The sequence below is a fragment of the Podarcis raffonei genome, chromosome 2 (assembly GCF_027172205.1).
Source record: "Podarcis raffonei isolate rPodRaf1 chromosome 2, rPodRaf1.pri, whole genome shotgun sequence".
Classification (NCBI taxonomy): Eukaryota; Metazoa; Chordata; class Lepidosauria; order Squamata; family Lacertidae; genus Podarcis; species Podarcis raffonei.
Window position 1 is genome coordinate 113,892,634 of NC_070603.1, and position 21,121 is coordinate 113,913,754.

At 49.8% G+C, this 21,121-nt stretch overlaps 1 protein-coding gene and 1 pseudogene across 1 annotated transcript in view; both read right to left on the reverse strand.

Moving 5' to 3' along the window:
* SKIC2 (SKI2 subunit of superkiller complex) overlaps positions 1 to 21,121 on the reverse strand; it is a 41,801-nt gene that overhangs the window by 9,996 nt on the left and 10,684 nt on the right. Inside the window, exons 11-22 of the mRNA XM_053379075.1 lie at positions 20,530 to 20,676; positions 19,568 to 19,652; positions 17,213 to 17,319; positions 14,280 to 14,426; positions 13,011 to 13,110; positions 12,003 to 12,215; positions 10,744 to 10,854; positions 9,351 to 9,462; positions 7,397 to 7,515; positions 5,813 to 5,950; positions 3,856 to 3,993; positions 1,548 to 1,652 (exon numbers count right to left, since the gene is read on the reverse strand). Of these exons, the coding sequence (XP_053235050.1) occupies positions 1,548 to 1,652; positions 3,856 to 3,993; positions 5,813 to 5,950; positions 7,397 to 7,515; positions 9,351 to 9,462; positions 10,744 to 10,854; positions 12,003 to 12,215; positions 13,011 to 13,110; positions 14,280 to 14,426; positions 17,213 to 17,319; positions 19,568 to 19,652; positions 20,530 to 20,676 (1,522 nt within the window). The remainder of the gene's footprint in view (positions 1 to 1,547; positions 1,653 to 3,855; positions 3,994 to 5,812; positions 5,951 to 7,396; positions 7,516 to 9,350; positions 9,463 to 10,743; positions 10,855 to 12,002; positions 12,216 to 13,010; positions 13,111 to 14,279; positions 14,427 to 17,212; positions 17,320 to 19,567; positions 19,653 to 20,529; positions 20,677 to 21,121) is intronic.
* LOC128409662 (uncharacterized) lies at positions 11,641 to 11,746 on the reverse strand (annotated as a pseudogene).

Genomic DNA, 21,121 nt, shown 5'->3' on the forward strand with positions numbered 1-21,121 from the left:
TCTTACAGAGTCTATAACTCTCTCTATATATATACTGTATTTTTTGCTCTATAGGACGCACTTTTTCCCCTCCAAAAATAAAGGGGAAATGTGTGTGCGTCCTATAGAGCGAATGCAGGCTGTGCGGCTAAGCCCAAAGCCAGAACATGGAGACGGAGCACTGCACAGCGCTCCATCTTGCTGTTCTAGCTTGGGGTTAGCTGCGCAAAGCCTCCGCAGGGCAGCGGGGTGCCTTCATCCCGCTGCCCTGCAGAGGCTACGAAGGCTGTACGAAGGTGGGGGGAAGGCTGCAACGCTTCCCCCCACCGCCAGCCCCACAAGCTCGGGGGGCAGCGGGAAGGCGGGACGCCGCCTTTGCGCTGCTCCCCGACCTAGTCTTTGGGGCTGGCGGTGGGGGAAAGCAGCGCTTCCCCCTGCCAGCCCCAAAGAGCAGGTCGAAAGGAACCCAAAAGAAACTCCCGCTGGGCTCCGGAGGCTTCGGGTGAACGCACCTTGTTTCAGAGGGGGAGAACAAGGAAAATTTTTTTTCCCCTGTTCTCCCCTTCCTATGGTCTGGTGTGTCCTATGGGTCCAGTGCGTCCTATAGAGCGAAAAATACGATATACACGTATATGTATATGTCTGTGTGTGTGTGTGTATATATATATATATGTGTGTGTGTGTGTGTGTGTGAGAGAGAGAGAGAGAGAGAGAGAGAGAGAGAGAGAGAATAAGTTGCTTGAGCAATAGAGAACAGCTTCGGTATGGAAAACCAAGAATCTAGTCCTCATGCTTGAGGAGACAATTTACATGCCAGGGTTAAAAGTCTGGGCTTTTGGGTGCAGTGACTGAACAAGACTCAGTTTTGAGTCTCAATGCCCTACATATCATCTTCAGATCCTTGACTTTTCCAAGCTCAAATCTATCCATGAGCAAAACCAACCAACCAACCTATACACAAGAGCATGTTTTATTTATCTTTCTTCTTGTAAAAAGCTTAGAGGTGGGTTTTTGTTTTGGTTTTTTACCATCAAGCGATAAATTGTCAGGGAACTGTCATGGGAGCCAGAGGCGGAGGCAAGGCTCCCAAGCGATGCTGGAGAAGAGCCCAGCAGGGAGAGAGGCAGCTCATCGGCTGGGGAAGGAAATCAGCGTAACACCAGGGATAAAGGGAGGCAGATGGGGGAATCGGCGAGGGGGCTCCAGGACTCCTCGCCGGAGACCAGCGGGGAAAGCACGGATCCTCCGCTACCCACACCCACCCTGCGCAGAAGACTTCCGCGCAGGGAGAGTAGGCGGAGACTTGGCATCAAAGAACTTTTGTGCTGGAAGAGGTTCAAGAAACGCCCACTGACGGATTCTGCTAGCGACTGAAACAGCCACGAAGTGAAGGGCTGTCCAGACAGAAAAGGTTTAACCAGGCAACCTAGCCAGGAGTGGCGGCAACTTACGCACGAGCAACCCCTATAACCATTACAGAAATGTTATAAATCGATCAATCTACACCTATGAGCACTGAATTTGGGGTTCTTTAGCACATGGTGCTGGAGAAACCCCCCCCCACTTACCTGCAAGATCACCCCCAGGGCATTTCGGTGCTCTTGGTTTTTCACCACAATCACCCGTCCCACGGAAAGGGCCTTCAGTCCGTTCATTGACTCCATGACTCGCCTCTGAAAGTGAGAAACAGCTAGAGGACGACACACACGCAAACAGCACCCTTAGGTCACCATAACTGGAATTCTAAAAAAGAAAGACCTCGTGCTCTGCTTCCAAGGTTTCTTCCAAAGTAGCAAGTCCTGTATCCACAACTTTGAGGAGCAGGAAGGATGCTGGATCCAAACCTCTCCCTGCTCTAGAAAGTCTTTCTCCTTCCTATAGACATAAGCCAGGTCAGAGGAAGGCAACCCACAATCCCTCTCTCTTCAAGATGCTTTTAAATCTTGAGACCTGTGGCGAACGTTCAGAACAGAACCAAACTGTAGTCTTCTTGGTTGCAGAGGTGAATGTGCAACAGCAACTTAGCACAGCGACGAGGGAACCTCCTTTGGCAAAGTTATATATATATATAATCAGATTTTCTGTTTTACAATTTAATATACTCATTTAAGGGAAGCGGGTGGCGCTGTGGGTTAAACCACAGAGCCTAGGACTTGCCAATCAGAGGGTTGGCGGTTCGAATCCCCGCAACGGGGTGAGCTTCCGTTACTCGGTCCCTGCTCCTGCCAACCTAGCAGTTCGAAAGCACCTCAAAGTGCAAGTAGATAAATAGGTACCGCTTCAGCAGGAAGGTAAATGGCGTTTCCGTGCGCTGCTCTGGTTCGCCAGAAGCGGCTTAGTTATGCTGGCCACATGACCCGGAAGCTGTCTGTGGACAAACGCCAACTCCCTCGGCCAATAAAGCGAGATGAGCGCCGCAACCCCAGAGTTGGCCATGACTGGACCTAATGGTCAGGAGTCCCTTTACCTTTATACTCATTTAAGCAACCTTACATTATCAATGACTTCCCTTCTTTTTCCATGGTTCATTTTGCATACCATAAATCCCTGTATACTTTACATGAACTAAACCATTCAGTATTCCATTGTTACATCCATCAAAACTTATTTACACTGTTAAATTTACCTTTATCATTTTCAAGTGTACACAATTTCCCTCCATATATTCAGTAAACATTTTCCAATCTTCTTTCAACATACGTTCTTCTTTTTCTCTTATTCCATACGTTAGGTCTGCAAGCTGGGCATATTCCATCAACTTAAGCTGCCATTCTTTTTTAGTTTGGGCCCTTTTGGCAAAGGGGGCAAAGATCCCACGGGTTGGTCTATTTCCCCATGTCCAGGTATAAGCGCTGTTGCTTACATGGCATTGTTTATGCCAAAGAGGGAGACACTGAGCTCCAGCTCTGAGGGCCTTCTGGCGGTTCCCTCGCTGCAAGAAGTGAGGTTACAGGGAACCAGGCAGAGGGCCTTCTCGGTAGTGGCACCCGCCCTGTGGAACGCCCTCCCTTCAGATGTGAAGGCAATAAACAACTATTTTACTTTTAAAAGACAACTGAAGGCGGCCCTGTTTAGGGAAGTTTTTAATGTCTGATGTTGAATTGTTTTTAATATTTGGTGGAAGCCACCCAGAGTGGCTGGGGAAACTCAGCCAGATGGGCAGGGTATAAATAATAAATTATTATTATTATTATATCAGCAGGCTTCGGGTTTGTTTGAAGAACAAAGGGACTTTAGTAAGAACAAGCAAACAAACCTTCATGGGGACACCCACACGACCCAAAACAGCCCAATGGAGACTAAGAACACTCTTTAGCCATGGAATACTGGCAGACTGTGGGCATTTTGGGGTGGGTGGGAGAAAACTCAGGTGGGAGACGAGAAACGGAATGGAGTATCTTGAGAAGGGCCTGGCAGACACGGCTGGCACAGTGAGCACTCACACTACAGCCTTGTGTGCAGGTTTAAGCTTGTGCCCCCTGAAAAAAGGGGGAAGAGATTATCCCTCTTGTCACCACCTCCTGATCCTCAAATGTCTCTCCTCCTGGATGAGACCTGAAAACTCCAAGTCGGGAAGCGCCAACACAGTCTTATTTCCCTTCCTGTTCCAAGGAGAGCCAGGGCATGAATGTGCCTGGATACCCACAGCTGATCCCTCTCATTGAACAAAGCAAGCCATTCTATCCCAGTGCGTCTCATGGGGAACGCTGCAGCCTGAGTACTCTACCTTGGGCAGACGCACCAACAGCACCACCTAGAGGCACTGGGCGATACTGTCTAGCCCACGAGTCCATCAACTTCCAAAACAAGGGCCACTATCTGAGAGGGCAGAGCTCTGCACCCCCGTTCTCCAGATCCCCCCCCCCAAATCGGCACCTGTATAAGTTCCCGGGTCTCCTGTAGCTCTCGGACCACGTGATAATACTCCTCTAAGTCGCCAAGCTGTCCCGACAGATCTGATGCTTCCATGTTGGCCAAGATGCAGCTCAGCTGGGCAATCCTGTGTTCGTGGACCTAGGAGGGAAAGGAGTCAGGGAAGGTGAAGCGATGTGAAGAGGAAAAGCCCCAGACTCTCCTAGAGAGAGGGGGGTGCAAGACATAAGGGAGCCTGAATAGACAGCACTCACAGGTTAGCGGAGGACACGTTCTTGGCAATCAGAATGCTTCTAGCTTCATTCCCTGGCAGCAGGCAAGGGGAAAGTCTCTCCGGAGAGCCTTTGCCAGTCAGAGCAGACAACACTGGGCTGAATGGACTAATTGCCTGATCCACTTCTAAAATTTTCATGTGTACACCATGCTGATCTTCTATCAGCTGTCTTCTGGTTTCTTCCCCACGTTCCTTTGGCTTCTTACATATGGTGGACGCTTGGGTTGCAAACGTGATCTGTGCGGGATGCACATTCGCAACCCGCAGCGTTCGCAACCCACGTCTGCGGACGCACGGGTTGCGATTCAGCGCTTCTGCGCATGCGCAAAGCGCGATTTAGCGCTTCTGCACATGCGCGGCCGCCGAAACCCGGAAGTAACCGGTTCCGGTACATAGATCAGCACAGGAAGACCGACCTGAAATCATTTTGATTCCCAAACTGACCAAATGTATTCCCTGCAAGGAGGGAGGAGGGTCAGGGAGCCTTCTCATTGTCTCAGGAATTGAGTAATCAGCATTTTAATGGGTGACAGACTATCAGGAAAGGCAAGCAGGAAATGCAATCAGATAACCTGGCAAACAGGAAAAATAACATTCAAATTTCTGTTTCAGACCGCCTTTTCTGTGATGTAGGTATGATGTATCTGGGGGGTGGTCTTAGGTTACACCCCTCCTGTGATGTATGTATGATGTTTCTGGGGGTGGTCTTGATCTACAGGGTGGCAATTTCAAAAGTCTTTATAAGGCCTTGCGCGCCATTGTTCTGGGTTTCTCCTCCTTTCCTGCGGGTGAGGGGAGCACCCTGTTGCAACAGATCAATCAAGATCAGGCTTACTAGCTGCTTTGCTTCTCAATATTCTCTGTTTGGCCTCTGTTATTTTCTCCTACCAATAGGGAACCTACGTAAGGACTCTATATGGGCTCTTGTGTCCCCCATAAGGGAAAAGGGCAATTTTTGTTAACAACAGTGTTTAAGACCCTTACATGACAGGAGTTCCGGCTGCTGCCCAACTCACGCCCTGGACTTTCCAAGTGTTCTCAGGTCAGATCTGGTTATGACACCTGTCCTTTCTTCTGCTCCCCAGGGAGCTGCATACTGGTTGGGCAGAGAGGAATGGTGGGAGACCCCAGCTGGGGAACCATCAAGGGAAGGTGGCACGGCGCCCAGGGAGTGGTGGTGGTGGGACGACCATGCGTGGTCAGGCAGAGAAGAGGGCGCAGAGTGGGAAGAGGCGGGTCGGAAGCTAAAGGGGTAGCAAGGCTTCGTGAGCTGAGAGGAGTCTGCGGCAGAGAGAAGTTCAGAATCAGTAGAGGCTGGAGAGGAGGGGTGTGTGCAATGAGTCTGGCTGGGGAAGAGGCACGGGTGTCTCCCTTCCCTGCTTGTCTCCCAGAACAAGTAGAGGCATGAAAAGGGCAGAGGAGAGATTGGTGATGCACAGGCAAAGTCTCAGATTGCTGGGAAATAAACTGGGGTGGGGGTGTGGACTTAGGCCGCTGTGGGGTCCTTCAGTCCCAGCACCTGCTTGATGAGAGCAAGACCTACTAGAGATGAGTTACTGCGCTCATTAGGCCTGACACTCCTGTGCGGAACGTATTTCTGCTAATAAAGATTTAACTCCAACTTGCACAGTGTGGTATGACTAGCTGCTGGCTCGCTTCTGACACCCACTCTCTCCAGAGACCTACCTTGCTGTCCTTCCGGGTGTGGAACTCGGAGAAGCTCCTCTTCATCATGTCCTCCACGCGAAGGGCTTCTACTCTCAGCAGGTTGAGGATCATGGTGTAGGTGAGGCGGAACTGGGACTGCAGCTGGGTGGGTTTGCCCTGGAGGGACAGAGGAGGAGAGTTGGGAGAGGAAGGCAGCAAAGCTGTTTTTCCCAAATGCCCTTGCTCTCACAGCTTTCACATCGGGGACCTCTGCCTTGCTGCTATGACAACAGGATGCTGGATTAGGGGGGGCGTTTGCCTGAACCAGCTACAGGGCTCTTCTTCACGACCTTAAGGCCCTTATAGGAAGCCTATATACCAACAAGCAGTAATAATAATAAAATTAACAATAGTAATAATAATTTATTATTTCTACCCCACCCATCTGGCTGTGTCTCCATTGCGGTTTTGCAGGTGCACAGAAAATGGCACCGGGAGCAGTGAATTCAGCTTCTGGAGAATCCTCGTATCTGTTTAAAAACAGCAGCCAAGTTTCTAGCTCTTATGGATGAAGGGAAGCAATGCCTGCTACTATCTCCAAAGCTAGAGAGAGATGGCTGGCTGATACTTCTAGGGCACAAGAGAAAGACACTGATGCCAATTTGTTTCTCTTGTGTTGTGCACAGGTAAAGGTAAAGGGACCCCTGACCATTAGGTCCAGTAGTGACCGACTCTGGGGTCGCGGCGTTCATCTCACTTTATTGGCCGAGGGAGCCGGTGTACAGCATGACTAAGCCGCTTCTGGCGAACCAGAGCAGCGCACGGAAACGCCGTTTACCTTCCCGCCGAAGTGGTACCTATTTATCTGCTTGCACTTTGACGTGCTTTCCAACTGCTAGGTTGGCAGGAGCAGGGACCGAGCAACGGGAGCTCACCCTGTCGCGGGGATTTGAACCGCCGACCTTCTGATCGGCAAGTCCGAGGCTCTGTGGTTTAACCCACAGCGCCACCCTTGTGTTGTGCATAAACTTTGGCTAAATGAGGATGATTGCAAGAAGACTCAAATCGGTCTTGGTATGTTGGTGGATTATGCCAAATGGTAAAAATCGGCAGAATTTACGCAGAGTGAAAACAATAAAGATTTACTCATCTCGCAGAAAATTCACACAAGCATAGAAATGGCTTTTAAAAATGGATTGTGCTAAATAAACTATTTATTTATTGCATTTATATCTCACCCTTTCCTCCAAGAAGGTCAAGGAGGAGCACATAGTCCTCCTCCTCCCCATTTTACCCTCACAACAACCCTGTAAGGTTGGTATGACTGAGAGTGAGTGACTGGCCCTGGTCTTCCAGGTCCTAGTCTAACCATGTGGATCAGCTAATGTAGCTAAGAGCAACTTCCAAGGTCAGAAACCTCTAAATACTAGTTGCCAAGACCAAAGAGATTCTGGTTGTCCTGTCCTCCTTGCAAGCTCTGGATTACATTTAGGCTCGACCCAGAAGGAAAGCTCTTACGATACGTTATTTCAGCCCTGACACTTTTAAGGACACCCCATTGCAGAATAATCTGGCGCAACAGGGATGGGAAACGGTTTGTGTGTGTTTGTGTGCCTAACTCACCAACATCATCCGGTGAAGATCAGCCATCTCAGGCGCTTGGTTTTTGCACAAGATGATCACCATCCCCGTGGTGTCGAGACCTCGGCGTCCAGCTCGGCCTGCCATCTGGATGTACTCAGCTGTGCAAGAAAGAAACATGCACTTAGATGTTAGAATTCCTGCTCCGTGATTGCAGTCATGGGAATGTCGTCTATCACATGACGGTGTATGTTTTGACTCCACAAAGTGGGAAGTGAGGGAGACAGGATGTTTGTGTTACTGTGTTCCGTGAAGTGGGAACTATTGTCCTTTGTTCTTTCTGTTTGCTGTCTGAAGCTAGAGAGGGAGCCATGTTGCAGTGCTCTGTGTGTGTTTATATGTAAATATAGTAGATTAGCCAAAATGCTGAGTTGCTGAGGTCTGTCACATGCAGACTCTGCGGATCCCTAAGTGTGCCGGTGTCGGTTGGCATCGGTCACTGAGATGTTCGGGCAGAAGGAAGCTTTTGAAGCTCCTGAATGAACGACCAGGAGGCAGATAACATACCAGTCAGGCATGTGTCCCTGCCAGGGTCCTACCTGAGAATAGGACGAGCTCCTGTCATTAGATGGTTGAAACTGCGGTCAAAAGGGGCTCTTCAATAAATAATGGTTGCCAACTAGGAATCTATCCAGGTGGAAAACAGTTCCTGCCTCAGCACCTGGGGTGAATGGCAGCTTGCCACCAGGTGAATCAATGAGCAACACCATGTCCGTATCTTGCTGCTGATACTAGACTTGCCGCTTGTAAGGTGAGACCTGCAGCTGGGAGCTTTGGAATTTATTGCAGGAGGGGAGGAACAACATTGCATGCACATCCCCAGTTTTAACATATGGCCAGAAAGGAGAGTGAGCAGCCACTACAGATCTGGCTTCACTCCTCTTTCTCCTGTAGCAATACAGCTAAGCTATCGCTGCTTGGGTGCCCACCATGAAAGCTATCAAGAAGAGCTTGTTCATCCCGGATCGGAACGGAGTCAGATGAAGCTGCGCTGATAAAAAGACAGTTGGAAAAATACATACAGTGGTGCCTCAGGTTAAGAACTTAATTTGTTCCAGAGGTCTGTTCTTAACCTGAAACTGTTCTTAACCTGAAGCACCACTTTAGCTAATGGGGCCTCCCACTGCTGCCGCGCCACTGCTGCACAATTTCTGTTCTCTTCCTGAAGCAAAGTTCTTAACCCGAAGTACTATTTCTGGGTTAGCGGAGTCTGTAACCTGAAGCATATGTAACCTGAAGCGTATGTAGCCCGAGGTACCACTGTACTAACAAAGCAGTATTCGACGGACGAAAGTATATGATATTTGACACGATTGTGAATTGTGGACTCAGGGACGGGAATTATAAAGTGTCAAAATCGAGATGTGGAAAATATGGAAACAACAAGGAGAGGCAGTACTGAGATGTGGAGATATGCTTCAGAGATCCAGACCGTGGGAAGCCCGAAAAATTAATAATTATAATTTGGATTATAATTTGGTCTTTTTTATTTTAGTTTTTTATTTTAATTGGAGTATTATGATTGGATATATTAATTGGATGTTTTTTATTGGAAAATCAATAAAAATGATTTAAAAAAGAAAAGAAAGAAGAAGCGCTTGTTCAACAGTGGAACAGACTCCCTTGGAAACTCTCCTTCACTGGAGGTTTTTAAACAGCGGTTGGGTGGCCAGCTGTCCTGGATGATTTTAGTTGAGATTCCTGCATCGCAGGGGGTTGGACCAGATGACCCTTGGGGTCCCTTCCAACTCTACAATTCTTTAAGAAGCTAGAGAATAAAACGTGGGTAAAAAAACCCACGGAGGAACGGGGGGCAGGGAAATGATTAAATATGGAAGGAAAGCAAGCATTAAGGCCAGGGAGGTACTTTGCCACTGCGGTCTGCAAAACAGGTGCATGTGAAAATTGCCTGCCCTCCCTCCGCTTTCCCTGTTACCTGGCACCAGATCCCGGAAGTTTGTGCCGTCGTGTTTGCGGATCGAATCAAAGACCACTGTCCTTGCCGGCATGTTCACTCCCATGGCGAAAGTCTCAGTGGCGAAGAGGATCTGAATCAAGAACGACAGAGAAAAATGGGTGTCAAGTTGCTCCTCATGTTTGTCCCCTGCCCACTGTCAGCGTCGCCTTTGAGCCGGTGCCAACGACTGGGCTCAACCTCTTCTGCCCCGACTGGGCCAGGCGAGCTGGAAAAGCACTTCCAGAGACCTTCCACTGCAGGGAAGCAGGTCTAAGTGCAGTGGACTCACAGCTTAGAGCTGTGAGCACCAAACTCAGTGCCAAAGTCAGCAGAGCACAACAGAGTATGAACTACACCAATGACGGCTCTGAAGCATAAATTCTTTATTCTTTTACAGCTACTGCAAACTAAAAAATAAACTAGAAACTAAACACTAGACTGCATGAGTGTTACAGTTGCTTAAGTAGTCATCTTATCTCTACACAGGTAACACTCAAGACTCCCACAGAGTCAGGCTGGAGCGGAAGAAGCAATGAGCAGATTCAGCCCCCTCCTTTCTGAAAACATTGTCAGGAAATTCTTGCAACGGGAGGGGTGAAATATCCACCCCCACCCCCAACCGTTCAGTTTCTTTTAATTATTATTTTTTACATTTTCATCTCGCCTTTCCTCCAAGGAACTCAAGGTTGCATGTAGGAGGCCCCCGCCCTTTCATCCTCACCTTGTGGGCATTATTATTATTATTATTATTATTATTATTATTATTATTATTATTATTATTATTATTATTACCCAACCCATCTGGCTGGGTTTCCCAAGCCACTCTGGGTAGCTCCCAAACACAATAAAACATCAGACATTAAAAAATTCCCAATATAGAGCTGCCTTCAGGTGTCTTCTAAAAGTCAGATAGCTGTTTATTTCCTTGACATCTGGTGGGAGGGCGTTCCACAGGGCAGGCGCCACCACCAAGAAGGCCCTCTGCCTGGTTCCCTGTAACCTCACTTCTCGCAGTGAAGGAACCGCCATAAGGCTCTCGGAGCTGGACCTCAGTGTCCGGGCAGAACGATGGGGGTGGAGACACTCATGGCCAAGTGGGAAGAGGAACCTGCGTCCACTTCAGGTTGCATCCACACTTTAAACCGTCATGGCTTCCCCCCAAAGAATCCTGGGAAATGTTAAGGGTGCAGAGTGTTGTTGGGAGACTCACTCAGAGCCACACCCTCCACAACCTACATCTCCCGGGATTTTTGCGGGGAAGCCATGACTGCTAAAAGCGGCATAAGACTGCGGATGTGACCTCAGTCCGAGTGTAGCACTCTTGACAGCCACACGGTGGCACCCCTCCAAAGTATAAGCTCAGAGGACTCACCTTGACAAGGCCTTTGCTGAACAGCATCTCCACCACTTCCTTTAGGATGGGCAGGATGCCGCTGTGGTGCACCCCAATGCCTCGCTTCAAGAGATCCACCATATGAAGGACCTGGAAGAATAGCAACCGGGCTGTTAAAACGCTGTTAAAAAAAGACAAAGCCCGGCAGCCCCTTCCCTATTGCTTCCAGGAAGCTCGTCACCATCTTGGATTTCTCTGCTGAATGAAGCTGTCAAGAAACTCCTTGGAAATAACGTCTATACAACTCTGGCGGCCATGTTGATGCTTAGGCTTGCGAGACAACTTGGGAGTGGCGGCCATTTTGAAGTCTTCACCCAGGCCTTGGAGGGGCAGTGGCTGTTGAAATCCAAGGTGGGCCAAGTCCAAGGTGCTGGTACAGTGGTACCTCAGGTTAAGAACTTAATTCATTCTGGAGGTCTGTTCTTAACCTGAAACTGTTCTTAACCTGAGGTACCACTTTAGCTAATGGGGCCTCCCGCTGCTGCCGTGCCGCCGCTGTGCAATTTCTGTTCTCATCCTGAAGCAAAGTTCTTAACCCGAGGTACTATTTCTGGGTTAGCGGAGTCTGTAACCTGAAGCGTCTGTAACCTGAAGCATCTGTAACCCGATGTACCACTGTGGATGGGGCAAACCCCTATTCCATCTTCCAGCACCAAAAATCCATTTAACGTACAGTGGTACCTTGGTTCCCGAATGGCTTAGTTGTTGAACAAATCGGCTCCCAAATGCCACAAACCTGGAAGTAAGTGTTCCGGTTTGTGAACGTTTTTCGGAAGCCGAACGTCCAACGTGGCTTCTGGAGCTTCTGATTGAGTGCAGGAAGCTCCTGCAGCCAATTGGAAGCCGCGCCTTGGTTTTTGAACGGTTTCTGGAATTGAACAGTACCAAGGTACTACTGTATAGTCCTCAGATGACATATCAGATATTAAACTGATAAGAACAGGTGCTACACTCGATCTTAGTCAAAAGGCCAAGAAGCAATATGAAACCAGCTTTTTAAAATTCTATATTGTACATCTCCTTGGGACATATGTGGAAGGCGATGAAAATATATGACTGAAGCCGCTATCTAGCAGTCAAGTTGTTAAGGCACGGCTTTTCCTCCCTGGGCAGCGAAGCTATTTGAGGCCCGGTTCCCCTCAGCAACCCTAAAACTGAAGAGACCCCTTCATGCCAAGAGGCCCAGCGCCCTGTGGGCCTTGCCGCAAAGCCAACCACTCGCTGCCCCACTCTCTGACCTGAGGCAGCTGGCGGTCTGTGCCCTTCAGGCGGGAGATGCACTTCTGGAAGAAGACGTGGATCTCACTCTTCTCATTCGTGGTGGTCAGGTTGACGGTAGTGAGCATGGAGGCGTTGTCGTCGCAGCGGTTGCGGGAGAAGGTGAAGGCCACCACGGGCAGCTGGTCCTTCTTGCGCAGCATGTCGATGAGGGAGAGCCAGATGTTCTTGTCCTGAGGGGAACGCCACAGGTCAACTTGGCTTGGGGCCTAGGCCGGCATCCTGGACTACAAGTCCCATCAGCCTCTGCCACCATGGCCACACTCACCTATCAAGGTGGCCTGCCAGGGGGTTGGGGGCTCAGGATTCCACACGCCAAAAGGCGCCCCCACCCTTGTTTTTAAAAAGCTACGCCAAAGGAGAAGTGGCGACATTAGGTCCTAATGAACCCATTCTCCATTGCCCTTCTTGTTACAACACACATTAGCACTGGGTCATTTTATGTATTTATTGATGCCGGGGGGGGGGGGGGGACCTATTTGGTGTTTGGCAACTTTCTGACTAGTTGCAGGACCTTAGCCAGACCTAGCAAAGTAAACGCAGAATCCACAGAAGCAATTGGCGACTTGGCTGCAGGCAGGATAGACGAAGCAAGAACCAGGAACTTGTAGTTAGGTGTTTATTATATACAGTGGACTATTTACAGAACACGGATCTTATGCTAGCTCTCTCTGATACGACTCACAACTCCTACACTGACACACAGAACTCTGAACCTCTGAACACTGAACTAACACATTCCAGTTAGTAGGCCATTAATTATCACTCCCTTGAGAGAGCTTGACCAATCAGGGAGCTGTCTCCATGTCTCTGTTATCACCAGGCAGACTTACTCCTTCAGATTGCCTTCTGGCTGTCTGCCAAACCTTAAGTGACTCTGTGTGAGTAGCTGCACGTACACAGATTCCCAACAGGCCAGCATCAAACTCCCTCCCTCCCAGGTCCGCAACGAACCTGGCCCAGCGTACCTGGCCTGCCCCAGCCCCCGGGTGCATGGGCTGCTTGGCCCCGAAGGTCTGGGAATGCTTGCTGGCCCGCTCCTTCTTGGCATCCACAGCATCGTAATACCTGGAGGATTCATTTGGATAGAGAGAAAGGGGCGAGAGGAAACACGACCAAGGCATATAAAGTTACACATGGTGCAAGAGAAAGGGGACAGAGATTTTTTTTCTCTCAGAAATACTCCAAGCCATCTAGTGGAGCTGAGCATTGGATGGTCAACTTTTTTTGCTGCCTGAGGCAAAGGACAAGATGGCCGCCGCTCCCAGTTCCATAGCTAAACCAGCAGCTGAATCTTACTTCAATACTGGCAACAGGACAGCACCCCTCGCCCCACCACGTCCATGGGGAGCAAGTTCGCTCAGGGCAGGCTGTGAGTGGCACATGCCAGCTTTGCCCTTCCAATGCTTTGCCACCATTCCCCCAACCATCCCTGAGCATCTGCCGCCTGAGGCAACTGCTTCACTCGGCCTACTGGCAGGGCCGGCCCCACGGAGGGTTCCAGCCAGCCAAAGGAAGGATTCATTCATACAGCACCCCAAGTTTAGGGGTTTTGGACAAATTAATGCAGAGCAGCCAAGCTACCAATGGCTACTGGTTATGATGGCTATATATCACAAGCCAACATCAAGGGTAAAATACCAGAGTTGTTGGGACTCACAAGCAGGGAAAGTGGCTTTTGTGCTCAGGTCCTGCTTCCAAGATACCAATAGGTTGGACAGTAAGAGGCTGAACTATTTGTCTGATCCATTATTATTATTAATTATATTTTTCACTTTATGTATGTAAGCAAAGGGTGGATAAGACATTATTCCACGGACTACAAGTAAAAAAAGAGAGAAAAAGGAGGAAAGGGGACGGGGTGCCATTTTTGGCTTGTCTCAGGCAGGAAGAGAATGTCTTGGGCTGGGGTTGGAGTAAACCTAAGGGATGGTTAACAAGCCAACCTGATGCCAGCGGTAGCCAATGCCATGCCCTCCTGACCTTCCTGGACTACAACTCCCATCATCCTCAACCGTCGGCCACACCGGCTTCCCTTCCCTGCCCTAAATGTTTTACGAGGCCACGCCCCTGCCATTTAGATGGATTAAGTGAGCCGCTTCTGGAGACAAGATCTGGGGTACCATTAAAATGCAATTATTGGGCTTATTACACTTTTGGCCACCGAGGTGGGGTGGGAGCTGCCATTTGGCTTCCCAGCAGCCGCTGAGACGCTCTGCCAGCGCATCGGCCCTCACCCCTTGGTCAGGAACGTGCCGCGGGCATCAACCAGCAGGAAGAGCTCGTTTTGCGTTTTCTGGCTGTTGCCTGTGTACAGGTAATGTTCCAGCGGGACGGGGCGCTTCAGGGTGCTGATCACGTAGATTTTCTTCCTCTTGATCCTCCTGCAAAGAGAGAAGGGTGCCCAGCATGGCTGAGTTGCAGGCTTCCTGCTTGCGGACTCTTCCCCCAGCTCACCCAAGGCACACCTCTACACAGCAGATGCTGGCATGTTAGACATGATGGTACTGCAAGGGGGAGGAGCCCTTCTTTATCCCTTCTGGGCCACCGTCCAAGGGGAGACAGGCAAGCCAGGGGCGGGCGGGGCCAGGAGCCGAAGTGGGCGGGGCAACAAATGCAAATTTTCCATTTGTACAATCAGCTGGCTTCTAGATGTGCTCACAAATAACGCTCTCTGTCTTCCATACGGGCAAGCAAGCAACCAAGAGCTGTCCCAGAAAATCCAGTGGGTGCAGAATGCTGCAGCGAGGCTCCTCACGGGGTGTCTGCCATGGGAGCATATTCACCCAGTGCTTTTCCAGCTGCACTGGCTCCCGGTGGAGTACAGGGTCAGGTTTAAGGTGCTGGTTTTGACCTTTAAAGCCCTTCACGGCCTAGGACCCTCGTACCTACGGGACCGCCTCTCCCGGTATGCCCCACGGAGAGCCTCAAGGCCTATAAATAGCAACACCCTAGTGGCCCCGGGCCCTAAGGAAGATAGATTAGCTTCAACCAGGGCCAGGGCCTTTTCAACACTGGCTCCGCCCTGGTGGAACGCTCTGCCTCATGAGACCAGGGCCCTGCAGGATCTGATTTCTTTCCGCAGGGCCTGTAAGACAGAGTTGTTCCACCTGGCCTTTGGCTTGGAGCCAATTTGATTCCCTCCCCCTCTTTCTTTTTTCTTTTCCTTTCTCCTCCTGCAATGAGGCTACATTTTAATATTTTAAAGTTTCATTTTTTTAATGTTGTATTTTAATTTTGTCTTTAAGTTGTATTCATTCAACTTGTTTTTATTATTGCTTGTTAGCCACCCTGAGCCCGGGCTTGGCTGGGGAGGGCGGAGTATAAATAAAAATTATTCTTATTTTTGACAGAGTTTAAGGCCACATCCCAGGCAGCGAGGAGCACTTCAGGAGGGTGTGGAGCAGCGCCTGTCAAGGGTGGGACCTGGTGAGGGTGTGGGGCCTGTGAAAAGGCCCTAGGCTGCTGCTGTTGCTGAAGTTTCCCATCCCTGCTGACAGGGGTGAGCTTGCAATAAATTGCGCCAAGCAGGTTGGAGTGACCTCATTCATTAGCAAAAACACAACCTCCACAGACTTGGCAGGATGTCAGGCCTAATGAGCACAGCATTATAGCAGAGTTTGGATTTGATATCCTGCTTTATCACTACCCGAAGGAGTCTCAAAGCGGCTAACATTCTCCTTTCCCTTCCTCCTCCACAACAAACACTCTGTGAGGTGAATGGGGCTGAGAGACTTCAGAGAAGTGTGACTGGCCCAGCAGCTGCATGTGGAGGAGCGGAGACGTGAACCCGGTTCCCCAGATTACGAGACTACCGCTCTGAACCACTACACCACACTGGCTCTCATCTTTGGTAGGTCTTGCCCCTATGAAGCAGTTGCTGAGACTGTCGGGCCCCGCTTCCCCACAGCTGCCTATGTCTCCTCCTCTCCAGGGTTCCCCCCAAGCAATCTGAGACTGCATGTCACCAACGTCTCCTCCGCCCTTTTCACGCCTCTTCTGGTCCTGGGAGACCAGTGGGGAGGGGAGCTTGTTGTATTAGGAAGGGGAGACACCTGTGCCTCTTCCCCAGCCAGACTCATCTCTGCCTCTTGGCCCCCTCCTCTCCTGTTTCAGCTTCTGTGCTTGATTCTGGACTTTTGTCTGCCACAAACTCTCCCAGCTCACACCAAGCCCTGTTACCTCTTCAGCTTCCAACCATCCTCTCAATCTTGTCCCTCTTCGCCTTCTGTTAATTGTTGTCATCCCACCACACTCCCCAGGCTCTGAGCCTTCTTCCTTTGGGGTTCCCCAGCTGCTCCCTCCCACCACTCCTCTGCGTCCAACCAAACATGATATTGGCTGTACCACTTACTATTTACGGAACCGCCTCTCCTGGTATGCCCCACAGAGGACCTTAGGGTCCATGAATAATCATAGTTTAGAGGTCCCAGGCCCTAAGGAAGTCAGATTATCCTCCACCAGGGCCAGGGCCTTTTCAGTCATGGCTCTGACCTGGTGGAATGTTCTGTCCCATGAAACTAGGGCCCTTCAGGATTCAACCGCCTTCCACAGGGCCTGTAAGACAGAGCTATTCCACCTGGCTTTCAATTTGAACTTAGCCTGATCTTTTATTCCCCTTCCTTCCTTCCCTCCCCCTCCCCTTTTTATGAAGATTACCCGCGCTGGGATCCCACAGCTAATTCTCCCCTGGTCTCCTCGCTGGCCCAAATAGGACTAATTTAGCCTGCTAGCCCTGGAGATCATCTAATGTTTATTGGATGGATTTCCCCCCTAAATTGATTTTTGAATTCTGAATTTATTGTTATTCACGTTTTATACCGTATTTTATGCTCTTTTTCGTTGTATCACAATTAAGTGTTTTAAATTTGTTGTTAGCCGCCCTGAGCCCGGTTTTCTGAACCAGGAAGGGCAGGGTATAAATAAAATTTTATTGTTATTATTACTATCCTTTAATTGGCAGTTTATTGGGGTTTTGGTATTCAATTAAAGCACTATGCTCCTTTATTCCCTCCCCAGCCCAATCCCCTCCATCCCTCATCCCTCCCGCTTCCCAGAACCACAGAACTGCAGAGCTGGGAGGGAACTCCAAGGGCCATCTAGTCTAACCCCCCTGCAACGCAGGAATCGTAGCACCACGATTTTCATTTGCGACTGCACCATTTCTTACCCTATCCAGTCAGCAAACTCCAGGGTGTTGGGAACGGTGGCACTCAACAAAATTATGTTCACGTGGTCTGGCAGCATGATGAGAACCTCCTCCCAGACAACCCCACGCTGCAAGGGAACGGAAGAAAGTAAGAGGACCTCTGCTGTGTCAGGCCCATGGCCTATCCGGTCCGGCATCCTGCTCTCACAGCAGCCGACCAGGTGCCCTGCAATGGCCGCCAGAAAGACCTGAGTACAACAACAAAATTCCTCCCTCCCCCCGTTTTTCCTTCGCCATCTCTATTCTGGACTGTACCAGTTCAGACTGGGACGCGGGTGGCGCTTTGGGTTAAACCACAGAGCCCAGGACTTGCCGATCAGAAGGTCGGCGGTTCGAATCCCCATGATGGGGTGAGCTCCCGTTGCTCGGTCCCAGCTCCTGCCAACCTAGCAGTTCGAAAGCACACCAGTGCAAGTAGATAAATAGGTACCACTCTGGCGGGAAGGTAAACGGCGTTTCCGTGCGCTGCTCTGGTTCGCCAGAAGCGGCTTAGTTATGCTGGCCACATGACCTGGAAGCTGTACGCTGGCTCCCTCGGCCAGTAAAGCGAGATGAGCTCCGCAACCCCAGAGTCGGTCACGACTGGACCTAATGGTCAGGGGTCCCTTTACCTTTTCCAGTTCAGAGCACAAGCGGGAGGCTGAACCCTTCCCCACCGCCATGTCAAACAACTCTCCACAAATGGAACAGTAGTACATCAGGGAGAAGGGCCGTGTAGCCAAGCAGCGGGCCACATGCTTTTGTATGCGAAAGAGCCCAGGCAGGGTGTGGTGATCAGGTGGGATTGCTATGAGGAATTATGAAAATATAGAGCAAGCCATTGCGTTGAGCCATTTTGACATGATTCCTGATCAATCCAATCCTCTGCATCTCTGCCCCATTTCTCTTGCTTGACATGTCATGTACACAGACCGTTGCTTCACAAGGCATCCTGGGCCATAAGACAGTAGGTAACTTTGATGTAGTTTGTTAATCTTAGGGCCAGGAAACAAAGTTTCACAAGGAGGTGGTAAATACCGTATTTTTCGCTCTATAACACGCACCCGACCATAGGCATGCCACCCGTAGGCATTCCCTCCATAACACGCACAGAGATTTCCCCTTACTTTCTAGGAGGAAAAAAGTGAATGTTATGGTGCAAAAAATACGGTACCTATCTTTCCTTGTCGTCCTTCCTTTCCTGTTTACTGCCTGTTTATGACCTCCGGGGTTTGCTAAATGCATTCCTCTTTGATTCCTGTTTTATTTACCCTAAAACATGTATGCATGCTCAAATTAGTTCTTTGTAGTTAAAACAATTTCTCTGATCTAACTTTGTCCCCACGTGGTGATTTTTTGAAATGCTCAGAGGAAATCTGATTGGTTCTTACGAACACTGTGTAAAAAGTTCTTTTGTGAATAAAACGACCTGGGCCAAGGGGTGGTGAGATTGGCACTTCCTCCCAGAGTCTTGCTGGCCAAGCCTCGTGTCTATTTTATTAATCAGGGTCCACTCCTTTCTTCACCTTCAGAACGCAACCCCCCCCCCCAGTTTTTCCAGGTTCCGTCCAGGCCTTCGCCATCTCTATTCTGGCCTGTACCAGTTCAGAGCACAAGCGGGAGGCTGAACCCTTCCCCAACACCATGTCAAACAACTCTCCGCAAATGGAATAGTAGTACATCAAGGAGAAGGGCTGTGTAGCCAAGCAGTGGGCCACATGCTTTTGTAGAAGAGTCTGGATTTGATATCCTGCTTTATCACTACCCGAAGGAGTCTCCAAGCGGCTAACATTCTCCTTTCCCTTCCTGCCCCACAACAAACACTCTGTGAGGTGAGTGGGGCTGAGAGGCTTCAGAGAAGTGTGACTGGCCCAAGGTCACCCAGAAGCTGCATGTGGAGGAGCAGAGACGCAAACCCGGTTCACCAGATTACGAGTCTACCGCTCTTAACCACTACACCACCCTGGCTCTTGTATGCAAAGGGGCCCAGGCAGGGTTAGAAGAAGCCACATCAGAAACCCTGAAGAGCCACTTCCAGCCAACGCAGACAATAACAAGCTAGAAGGAGCAATGCTCAGATGAAGAACAAGGCAGCTACCTATGTTTCTAGGAAGGCTGAGGATGGGGAGAGGAGCTGTAGGCTCTGATTTGGGTGCAGAATGCAGTCCCTGGTAGCAGGTCCCAGGTTCAGTTCCTGGCATCTGCAGGCAGGGCTGGGAAAGACCTCAGACCCAGGAAAGCTGCTGCCGGCTCGTGCAGACAATACTGCCTCGACTTGGTACGAGGCGGATCCTGATGTTCCAAGCCCTGCTCCCCTTGGCGTGCGCATTTCCTCACCTCTGAGTCGTTGATGTAATGCACCTCATCAAAGATCACCCACTCCAAGTCTCTGAGGACATCCGAGCCGTTATAGAGCATTGACCTGAGGGTTTTTGGAAAGAGAAAGGGATATTGCCTGACCAACAGCGGAACAAGGGCTGGTCGGACCGTAGAACCATAGAATGGTAGCGTTGGAAAGGACCCCCCGAGGGTCATCTAGTCCAACCACCTGCAATGCAGGAATCTCAATTCAAGCATCCCTGATAGACGACAATCCAACCTCTGCTTAAAAACCTCCAAGGAAGGAGAGTCCACAGCCTCCCGAGGGAAGCCCATTCCACGGACCAGATTTTGGGCACCATTAGAAAAAGGCAGAAAATGGTTGATATTTAATGATAATGGTAATCATACGTTTCCGAGCACAATTCAAAGCGTTGGTGCTGACCTTCAAAGCCCTAAATGGCCTCAGTCCTGTATACCTGAAGGAGCGTCTCCACCCCCATTGTTCTGCCCGGGCACTGAGGTCCAGCACTGAGGGCCTTCTGGCGGTTCCCTCACTGTGAGAAGCCAAATTACAGGGAACCAGGCAGAGGGCCTTCTCGGTAGTGGCACCCGCCGTGTGGAACACCCTCCCACCAGATGTCAAAGAGAAGAACAACTACCAGACTTTTAGAAGACATCTGAAGGCAGCCCTGTTTAGGGAAGCTTTTAATGTTTAACAGACTACTGTATTTCAATATTTTGTTGGAAGCCACCCAGAGTGGCTGGGGAAACCCAGCCAGATGGGTGGGGTATTAATAATAATAACAACAACAATAATAACATTTAATAATTAATAATAATAATAATAATAATAATAATAATAGGATGGGTCTAAAGAGTGACATTTGTTTTTTCCAAGAGCTCCTTTTAAACCAAGGATTGCCAGCATTTCTGGGCACATTTAGAAACCCCTCCCCATTTATACCCCAAATCCTCACCGAAGGATCTCAGTCGTCATGATGAGGCATGAGGCATCCGGATGGAGCTGAACGTCCCCTGTCAACAACCCCACATCCCCAAAGGTGTTCTTGAAATCCCGAAACTTCTGGTTGGAAAGAGCTTTGATTGGGGAAGTGTAGATAGTGCTGCAGAAGGAGCCAGGGAAGAAAATAAAGAGTTTTAGAAGTTCAAAAGGAGGGGACTCTGGATTACAGCATACCCTGGTGGGAAGGTAAACGGCGTTTCCGTGCGCTGCTCTGGTTCGCCAGAAGCGGCTTAGTCCTGCTGGCCACATGACCCGGAAGCTGTACGCCGGCTCCCTTGGCCAATAAAGCGAGATGAGCGCCGCAACCCCAGAGTCGGCCACGACTGGACCTAATGGTCAGGGGTCCCTTTACCTTTACTTTTACTAGGTAATCATAGGCAATTGCTTGGGACAGGAGTCTGTTTTACTACTTTCTCTCCCTACGTGAGTCAATAAAAATGGATATTTTGTCGTCCTAGTTCTTATCTGCCTAAGGCCTCACAGGCTCAACCCTAGCAGGTTCAATACAGTGGTACCTCGGGTTACATACGCTTCAGGTTACATAT